At 38.7% G+C, this 10,917-nt stretch overlaps 1 protein-coding gene across 1 annotated transcript; it reads right to left on the reverse strand.

Moving 5' to 3' along the window:
• Positions 1-8,196: 8,196 nt before the first annotated feature.
• LOC129505030 (olfactory receptor 52E4) lies at positions 8,197-9,138 on the reverse strand. The gene has a single exon (XM_055317958.1). The coding sequence runs from the start codon at positions 9,130-9,132 to the stop codon at positions 8,197-8,199; it is 936 nt and encodes a 311-aa protein (XP_055173933.1). The 5' UTR covers positions 9,133-9,138.
• Between the last annotated feature and the right edge of the window lie 1,779 nt (positions 9,139-10,917).

A 10,917-nucleotide genomic window follows, 5' to 3' on the forward strand; every position in this document is an offset into this window, starting at 1 on the left:
CTCAGATGTGTTGTAACCTCTTCCTTCTAGGATGTCTGTTGCCAGTATAAGAGGTAACAGGACGTAGAAGGACAAAATAGAAGGATGTAGAGAAGAAAAGGCTTCATTTGGGCCAGATAATGAGAGTTATCATTGGTATTTTCCTTTGTGTTTGCATGTGACATTCTTTGTTATATGTTTGTATCTAGATATAGGTTCTTGGGTTCATAGATGTCAGTTTGTTATTCATCACTGTGAGAGTTTTGCTGTGTATTTTTGTGTGAGTGACTGATGTGCAGCTCTGAATCCAAGTTGTTTTCAACACACCTCTCTCTCTCTCTCTTGCTGTACCACTTGGAGATGGCCTCAGCTACAGAGACTGTGACTGAGCCACCAGAGCTCTCTTGTCCCATGGACCACTTTGTTACTGCCATTGTGAACCTTTTTTCCAGCGTAAACAGGGACTAACTCACCTACTTCTGCTCAGCATCTGAGAAATTGTTTGCCAGGAACTGGATGCCACAGACTGCAAGCTGCTTGTGATTGAGTTCCCAATAGCCAGAGCCAAGGAGTTATACAAGAACTAGTCTCCAGGGAAAGGCCTCTCTCAGTGAGCCATGTCTCTGGACCTAAAGTATGGGATAGAAAATTTCCATATCTCTGAGGATAGAGCTTTATGTTTTCCGGTTAGAGATACCTTCTGGTTACGGATGATCTGCAAACTACATCCTCTAGCAAATGCCATCATCAAACAGGTCCTAGATTACTAGCCAGTCAGAGGCTTAATGGCTTTCTACTTGCACTTTAAATCTCACTCTGGTTCTCAAATCATGTAAGAATACCTAGGAATACAAACATAGCATGTGGGCGGCAATTACATGATTATTTCATTCTTATTTTTTAAATTCTAACCCTCAAGGCAAACATATTAGATTTGATTTCAGTGTATTAGGCCACATTGTTTTTTAAAAATCAGGATTACTTTGGAAAACTCTTGGTTTTATTAAAAGGTTAAAAGGAAATTCAAATCTCTTTTAAGGGGACCCTGGGAAGAAAAAGAGACCGTATCTAATATCACAGATATAATACTGAAAAAAATATAGATTAGTAATTGAAAGGGGAATATATAAGAATGCAGGCTCTCAAGATTTTGTTCAGAATTTTCCCCCAGCTCTTGATTTATGTGGACCAATGTGTTGGATGTCTTCTCTTTGCGTTTCTAGGACCATGCATACTCCGTATCATGGAGGACTCACAAGTATGCGCTGCATCAACATCATCCCTTGCCCTTTGGCATCTAGTTGGGTTAAAAAAAAAAAACAGAAAGTACCATCAGAGAATAGGACAGAAGTAAAGTCAGTATATTCTAGGTTCCACCTGTTCTTTCCTTGCAGGTGACCTGTTGGCTATTATGGGCTGAGTGAACTCCTCAAAATAAATCCACTCCTATCAGGTAGCATTCTTCATAATGCTCTCAGAGCCTCTAAATTCCAGGAACCACTTCTTGTCTTCAGGTGAATAAGTTGTAAATATCCCACACTTGTACTATCCCTATTGTTCCTTATAATTTTCCTACATCGTGCCAAAAGTTTGTCATAACATAAGGAGCCCAGACCAAGTTTGCCAACTATTTTTTCCCAAACTCTAATTAATAACCAATAAGCAGCCCTATCTTTTCCTGAAGATTCCTCTATTTAAACTTAATTTTACTTTATGTAATAATATACCAAACATAATATATGATATTTAGCATATAATATATATATATAATATATATAAATTTTACTGGTCTTATTGCTTTACTTTTGACATAAGTAGTTTTTCCTTTAAACTCATTTCTGAAAGACTTTTGAATTATACTCAAATATGTCTCAAAGTAGTTAACTTTGTAGTTGGAAAATAATAAGGCATAATTCATAAAAGATTTAAAAATGATCAATAAGTGATGAACATCTGAACAACATTATTAGTCATGGAAAAGAGAAAGTTGAAACTCCAAGGAGCTATTGATTCTCACTCACTATAGTAGCTAAGTTCAAAGACCCAAAAGACCATATGTTAAGGATGTGGGACATTCGGAGCCCTTATGTAACTCATATTTGTTGATGGAAGTATAAAAATCACAAAACTACTTGGGAAAACTGTTGGGAATCTTCTTAAAACTTGACATGTGGAATATGGAAGGGTCTCCAGGCATCTGGCATTTTTACAATGTTTATTTTGTTTGTTTTGGAGAGTTCTTTTTTTTTTTTTTTGGACCAGGATAATATCAAGGCTCTAAGTATTATGAGTTTTAAATTGATAAACCACTTAGTAGGCCACTGTTAGAACAGATTTAAGAAGATAGTATATCTGGACTAAATTTCATGAAAGTTTACTTCTCTATATGAGGCTATGTATTCTCCTAAGGTGCTGGTGGATAACAGGGTTAGAGATAAGCAGCATTAATATTTAATGAGCTAGACTGGCTTCTGTATTCTGTAAAGTACCTAGTGATGCATAAAGCGTTCCCAAGGAGGAGTCTCTAGGAGGGTGGAGTGTCTAGGAGGGCAGTCAAAATTTATAGAAAATGGCATTGTCTTGGAACATTTAATCTAATAAAATATAATTAAATATGAAATTGTATTTTTCTCATCATTTCCTCAATTATTTTTATCTTTTGTGTATTTTTTCTTCTTATGTCATAGATATTTACTATTAAGCCTGTGTGTAAATGCATTTAATATTCACATATATTAGTAAATTTATACCATATTTGACACAAAAATACGCATGTGTGCATACATATACATATACACAGCTTCATACACAAACCAATATTCAAACTGCATACATGTTATTCTCAGAAAACTGGGGCCATGCTCCAAGTCCAGCACAGTATAACTTTGACATAGATCACGAGAGTGAGAAGGGAAGTTAGAAATTGGAAAAAAAAAAAAAAGAAATTGGACACACTGAGGCTGGTTGTAAAAATGTATGCAGGGCCTGCCCTACCTGTATGCAGTGCCTGGACAAACATTTTTGTGGGGTTCTTGAATATATTAACAATCTGACCATGAATGTATTATAATAATCATCAATCTTATGTAATATATAATAATTTATCAGTGAAGATTTAGGATAATGGGTAAAGAATTAATTACATATTTGGTAGTGGTCCAATCACTGAAAATGAGGACTCTTTGTAGTTTCCAGGTAATTTCTTCTTTCTCTTCAATTCCATGAACTATCTTTTTTTTTTTTAATCCCAAATAGGCCATTTCTGGCCATTTCATTTTCCCTGACACAGAAGGAAGGTACTAACTCTATTGTTACTTACAGTGCCATGGCTCTTCAGAACCATAGATTATTTTGCCTCTAGCATTTTCAAATTCCATTTATTTAATTCTGTTTGCATCATTACTTAGGATGCTACATCATCCATTGTATTACTTGTGAATAACAACTTCCAATGACTCTCTTGAAGGTTCTTTTTGTCCTTCATTGATGATGACCATAAATGTTAGGCTTAATCAGATCATTCAGGAAAATGTGAATGGTAATATTTTTCTGTTTGTGTTAAATTTGTTTTTTTTTTATTTTATAACATGAATGTAGAAAAGTGCATCTTTCAGCCACCTGAAGTATTTATATCCTAATCACTTCTCTGTAGAACGTGATCTTTTTCAGTTCTGATTGCATTGTTGTCTTTCACAGTGTCACCAACTTGGAGTGTGGGTGAAGCATGTGGGCAGAGTGAAAAGAACATTCCCATTCATACAAGGAATACCTCTATCTCATCTGACATTACCTAACATTGACCCAGGAAAGCATGTCATCATATCAATTGGAGATAAAATAGGACATAGATTGAAATTACTTGGTTGCATTGCAGAACAATGGTCTCAAAAGCCTCTGGAATAGATAGATGCAACCAATTCTGGAGGAATACCTGATGGGTGGTATAGAGCCCGTGGAGCAAACGGGATTATCATTCTGGGTACCAACACCAAGGTAGGGGAGGCAGTGAGGTAGAGGATATCTGTTGCTCCCACAGATATCCTCTGGTGCTTGTTCTGGGAGGCAGCCTGAAACATTGAACACAGATGAGTGGGAGTCAGTGAGCAGCTTTAACATGTATCTCCATCCCAACATTCAGGAGAAGACCATTGGTTAAACCAGAGTCCTGAACTTCTCTTATATCTGACATAAGTGATGACTGGGAGTCATCATGTCAGCACTATTGTGGTGCCTCCATCTCATGTAATTCCATAAAAGAAAAACTTTGGTCTCTGGAAAATATCAGCTGTTTACCAAGCCAGGTTTGACCCGTGAGATCTCAGGACAATCCTGTAGATGTGGGTCACAAAGCTCCTTAGGGCAAATGGCTGATTTCATAAGCTGGTGGATATAGGAAAAAGAGAATCCTAGAATTCTCCAAAGAGGAGAATTGAGGACTGGGTCCATATGTGTCTTGTCTAGGCTCAGAACACCCTGCCCAGACAGCATTGCTATTCCCAGACAGCCCCTATGTACCAGAAGCAGACTTAGAAAATTTTGAGGATGCTACTCCAAAGCACAGAAGTCCCCTGGAAAGGGAGCCTAAGACAGGGACTCTGCTGAATAAGGTCTAAGTAGTTTGCTCATGATCCATCTCAGGGCCATCATTATTGTGAATCCCAATCCACATTGTGTGCACTATTACTTTTACATTGAATTTTCTAAATATCATATATGGATTCAACCAGAAAGTTACTTTATACATGCCTTTCATATCATTGACAGAAGAAAACACTGTCTTTAGCATGCTTATATGTGATACGGATATGGATGACCAGGGAACTGGCCAGTCCTTACCACTTACCACTGATGGACCACACCAATGAGGATTGAACCACCTTTAGTCACTGTTACTCTTCTACTTGCTCCTGTGCTTAGAGTTTCTGTAGTCTCCTTTTTCTCATCACCCACACCAGTGCTAGGCTACTTGCTTTCTCTCTCTCACTTTTCTGCATATCTCCACATGAGACCAATGGTGGAACCTCAAGTACATACATAAAATGTTTTTGACTTAAATGTCTTACAAGGATGACCAATTTTCCCAGCACCATTTATTGAAGAGACTGTCTTTCTTCCAGTGGATCGTCTTTCCTCCTTTGTCGAATATTAGTTGACCATAAAGTTCAGGGTCCATTTCTGGATTCTCTATTCTGTTCCATTGGTGCTGGGAAAATTGGTCATCCACATGCAGAAGAATGAAACTAGACCACTCTCTTGCACCATACACAAAGATAAACTCAAAATGGATGAAAGATTTAAATGTGAGACAAGACTCCATCAAAATCCTAGAGGAGAACACAGGCAACACCCTTTTTGAACTTGGCCACAGTAACTTCTTGCAAGATACATCCACGAAAACAAAAGAAACAAAAGCAAAAATGAACTATTGGGACTTCATCAAGATAAGAAGCTTTTGCACAGCAAAGGATACAGTCAACAAAACTCAAAGACAACCTACAGAATGGGAGAAGATATTTGCAAATAACATATCAGATAAAGGGCTAGTTTCCAAAATCTATAAAGAACTTATTAAACTCAGCACCAAAGAAACAAACAATCCAATCATGAAATGGGCAAAAGACATGAAGAGAAATCTCACAGAGGAAGACATAGACATGGCCAACATGCACATGAGAAAATGCTCTGCATCACTTGCCATCAGGGAAATACAAATCAAAACCACAATGAGATACCACCTCACACCAGTGAGAATGGGGAAAATTAATAAGGCAGGAAACAACAAATGTTGGAGAGGATGCGGAGAAAAGGGAACCCTCTTACACTGTTGGTGGGAATGTGAACTGGTGCAGCCACTCTGGAAAACTGTGTGGAGGTTCCTCAAAGAATTAAAAATAGACCTGCCCTACGACCCAGCAATTGCACTGTTAGGGATTTACCCCGAAGATTCAGATGCAATGAAACGCCGGGGCACCTGCACCCCGATGTTTCTAGCAGCCATGTCCACAATAGCCAAACTGTGGAAGGAGCCTCGGTGCCCATCGAAAGATGAATGGATAAAGAAGATGTGGTTTATGTATACAATGGAATATTACTCAGCCATTAGAAACGACAAATACCCACCATTTGCTTCAACGTGGATGGAACTGGAGGGTATTATGCTGAGTGAAGTAAGTCAATCGGAGAAGGACAAACAGTGTATGTTCTCACTCATTTGGGGAATATGAATAATAGTGAAGGGGAATATAAGGGAAGGGAGAAGAAATGTGTGGGAGATATCAGAAAGGGACACAGAACATAAAGACTTCTAACTCTGGGAAATGAACTAGGGGTGGTGGAAGGGGAGGAGGGCGGGGGGTGGGGGTGAATGGGTGACGGGCACGGAGGGGGACACTTGACGGGATGAGCACTGGGTGTTATTCTGTATGTTGGTAAATTGAACACCAATAAAAATTAATTTATAAAAAAAAATGTCTTACAAGGGCAGCTCCAGTGGCTGCAGCGGTTTAGTGCCGCCTGCAGCTCAGGGTGATCCTGGAGACCTGGGATCGAGTCCCACATCAGGCTCCTTGCATGGAGCCTGCTTCTCCCTCTGCCTGTGTATCTGCCTCTGTGTGTGTGTGTGTGTGTGTCTCATGAATAAATAAATAAAATCTAAAAAAAAGTCTTACAAGAGCTAAGAGTTTGTTGTCAAATAGTTCTATATCAGTAATCTACTCTTGTTACATCAAAATAATGCTAAATATGCATATATTTTATGTACACTAGTTCCTGCCATTCTTTGGACCTTGGTTTTCTTGTTTGTAAAATAAAGGGGAAAGATCAGAAGAATTTTAACCTCTTTCTGACTTTAAAACACTTAGTTCCTATAAAATTTTAGAGCCATGAAATAGGCTAAAAAACAAACAACTTATTCATACTCACAGGACTCAACTTATTCATACATAGGGTGCTATAGAATACGAGAATTTTGCTTTGCCAGTGTCAAATTTCAGGCCAAAGCTACCCAGATTCAGAGAAATTGTCCAATTTACAGATTGCAACAATCTGATTGTTGCTTTCTTTGTATTCTTGGTTCTATCTACCCTGATTTTCTGATTTTACCCTGGGGTGCTTTTGACTATTTTATTTATCATCATGAAAAAGTAGAGAGTGGTTCTAAAACAGAGGATATAATGGAGACTTCTGATTTCTTAGAGAGATTTCCCTGGTCAGTCATACATTAAAGTTCAGTGTTTCTTTGATGTAGTTTGAAGCAAGCCACATGAGCTTAATAGGAAGACTGCTTTTGTGCCTAAACCACAGAATAATGCTGATTTCCAAATTTTAAGAAATTTTGTATATCTGAAGGTAAATAGTGTAGCATAGAATGGAAAGGAACTAGACGCAGAATTCATACAATTATTCACATCTAAAATGCCTGCTTCAAGTGAGAAAATAATACCACGTATCCTTAATGCCTAAGCTGTAGTCTCTCACATTCCACAATTCATAGATGCTTAGTTTATTGGAGAAATAGTGAAGACAAGGTAGAGAGATATAGAGATAAAGAGAAAGGGAGAGAAAAAAGAAGGATAAAAAGGAGGAAGAAAGGGAGAAAGAGGAGAAAAGGAAGGAGATGGGAAGAATCATATTAGAAAGAAAAAGGGAGCAAGAATGACAGTAAGAATAAGATGGAAACATTTAAATAAAAATAAATGATATTTTTAAAAATGAATATTGACTCTAAAGAAAGAAGACAAAACTTGAGGACTAATATACAGAATACAAATCTATAGAACAGATGCTCTAATTTAAATTAAACATCGTCACTGAGCCAAGGCTTACACTTTATTATTTTTTTTTTCACCTACAAAATGACATTATTAGATCAGGTTTTCTTCAGGGTCTAAACTTACCTGAAGAAGGGACAGATGGAGAAATGGGAGAGTTCTCACCCTTTCTCACCAGTGATTCTACTCCCAAACCTCTGCTGCCTCCAGGACATCTTCCCTTCCCATCAGTGCTTTGCCTTTGTCTGGTTTCATGGGGTTTCATGGGAGCAGAGTGGGCAGCAGAGGTAGCTTTGGCTTATCTCCTAACTCTAAATGAATTTCCAATAAAAAATAAAAATCTGGCTGCCACTGTCTACTCTAATAGGAAATCTAAAACAGGGATGAGGTGAGACTATTAAAATGTGGGTGGTAGGTGGCTATGCCTTCCAATGTTGACACAGAGCTCTTATTTCTGTACAAATATCTTCACGACTGTCTCTCGGATCTGCTTGGTCCTGACTCCATAGATGACTGGGTTGAGGGCAGGTGGGACAACCACATATAGATTAGCTAAAAGGATATGGATATAGCGGGGGATGTTTCGACCAAAACGGTGTGTCATGAAAGAAAAAAATGCCGGTGTGTAAAAGCACAGCATGACACAGACATGAGAACCACAGGTATTGAGAGCCTTTAGTCGGGCATCCCGAGAAGGAAGGCGGAAAACAGCTTGAAGGATAAGCACATAGGAGGAAGCAATCAGGATCACATCCACAATGATATTGGAAATCACCATGAGCCCATAGATAATGTTGACCTTAATGGGTGCACAGGCCAACCGGGCAAGACCCATGTGCTCACAGTACGTATGAGGGATGACGTGATGCCCACAGAAGGGCAGCCTCAGAATGAGAAACACAAATGGAGTCACCAGAATTAAATTCCTTCCAACAACAACAGAGGCTAGGATGCCAATTGTTTTATTGGTGAGGATCATGGTGTACTGGAGAGGGTTGCAGATGGCAACAAAGCGGTCATAAGCCATGGCCACCAGGAGAACAGTCTCCATGCCTGTGAACATGTGGATGAAGAACATCTGAGTCAGGCAGCCCCTGAAGCTGATCTCTTGGAGGTTGAACCAGAAGATGCTCAGCATTTTGGGGATGGTGGACGTGGACAGACCCAGATCGATCATAGACAACATGGCCAGGAAGTAGAACATGGGCTGGTGGAGACTGTGTTCAGTCTTGATTGCAAACAGGATGGTGATGTTCCCCACGAGGGCAATCAGATACACAATACAGAATGGGAAAGCAATCCAGATGTGGGCAGTTTCCAGTCCTGGGATTCCTAGCAGGTGAAAGAAGGGGGGATGGAACTGAGTGTCATTGATGGAAGTCATTCTCCTAGCAAGTGTCACTGAATTCCCGTTAAGGTGTAGGGATCTCAGTGTCTTTATGGTCTTTTCTTATCAAGGTCCTAGAAAGTGAAAAGAATTTTAATTGGTATGCTAGAGGTAATGGCGGGAGGGGTTGATTACAAACATTAGAGAGTCCCCTCTTTCCAGAAGGTAATTGAATAACTTTCTTAATATACATTATTGTTCTGAGATTCTTCACGGTGATATTATCTGTACCTTAGATTTATCATAATATGAGATCTTGAAGGAACCAAGAGTATTTCACACAGTTTTGTGTGCTTATCTGTTTTGCTATTCTCTTCCATTTTTTCAAAATAGTCTAATGTTACTTTTGGGACATTGCTATATAAATTGTTAAAGAATCCAAAGTCAAAACGAGAGTGACTGACTTACACCATTGTCTGTCTTTTGATCTAATATATGCAGGGATTTGCATCATGGTTCCTATACAGTTATGTGACATAAGGGAGGATAATATTATGGTCTTTCTTTGAATTTCCCTCATTCTATCTCTACTATAAGACCATTGTTGTTTTTGATGCTTCCTATTCTTATAGAATGGCTTGGTTTGCCATTGTACACTTTCAGGCTCCAGTTTACTCTGCTATTCCCTGATATTCTTCTAATAAATGGCCATTTGCTTATCAGGTAAATTATGTTCATCTTCCTTACAACATATAACACGAATAAGGAACATAAAAATTACACCTTGTCCTAAAGTTGCACTTAGCTTCAGGTATGAATAGATCAAATAAGTGTAATAACTTAATAAGATCAAATTTCAAAGACAAATTAAATGAAGATGTTATGAAAATATCTCCAACAGTGCCACAGGAGGGTATGGTTCCAAGTTTTTCAGAATTCAGCTATTGAATAGAATCAGGATTTGTGTATGTTTATTGTGTGTATGTGGGAAAGCATGTGTGTGTGTGTGTGTGTGTGTGTGTGTGTGAGAGAGAGAGAGAGAGAGAGAGAGAGAAGAGAGAGAGCAGGAGAGTTATTAAAACTAATTATTTCATATATGTGGTTGCACAGAACTCTGCCCGCTAGTTATTGCAGAATAGTAACAAGTAGTTAATAACCCCCTGTTCTATGTGAGTAAGAGGAGCATTTCTTGTCCCCAAAGATGATGGGCAGAAAATTGTTTGTATATAGGGAGAAAACAAAGTTTGTTAGTGTTTAGGGGAGGACGCAAGATTCAGAAATCAGAGGGCTGTGGTTGCTGGAGCTTAGAAAAGTCTGAGGGAGTAACTAGAAGGACATATCATGAGATACAGTCTGCAGTTAGCCCCATCTTCAGGGTGGCTGTTTTACACGAACTCTTTGCCAGCTGAGGGGGAGGTCTTCAGGGGAGTGACAGAGGGGACTCTTTTCTGACAATAGAGTTCAACAGGACATCCACCCTCTCACAATTTTGATCAGAAAACTTACCCTCTTTCTGTTGCAGCTATGTGCCACAAATAATGGTAGATAATGTGGGGCCGATAAGCTCAAGGATTATTCCTGGTGAACACGGAAATAGGTTCATCTTTTTCTAGATGTGCACATTGACAAAAAGCCCAGACCCAGCCAACTTTAAAAGCCCAATTGATAATGTTAGAGATCTTTCCCTTTTAGTGCCCACAAACTCTCAGTTTATTGGAATTGTGATTTTTCTTTTATCCTACTGGTTCTTCTTTTCTTTGACTCTAATACTACAATATTATAGATGACTTATATGGAGTTTAGATTCATTAAAACATGTCTTGAAATCTTGCTATACCATCT

Source organism: Nyctereutes procyonoides, unplaced genomic scaffold (genome assembly GCF_905146905.1).
Source record: "Nyctereutes procyonoides isolate TBG_1078 unplaced genomic scaffold, NYPRO_anot_genome, whole genome shotgun sequence".
NCBI lineage: Eukaryota > Metazoa > Chordata > Mammalia > Carnivora > Canidae > Nyctereutes > Nyctereutes procyonoides.

What these genes read in the sequence shown, in the direction of transcription:
- LOC129505030 (XM_055317958.1), bottom strand. Translation starts at nt 9,132, where the DNA reads ATGACTTCCATCAATGACACTCAGTTCCATCCCCCCTTCTTTCACCTG.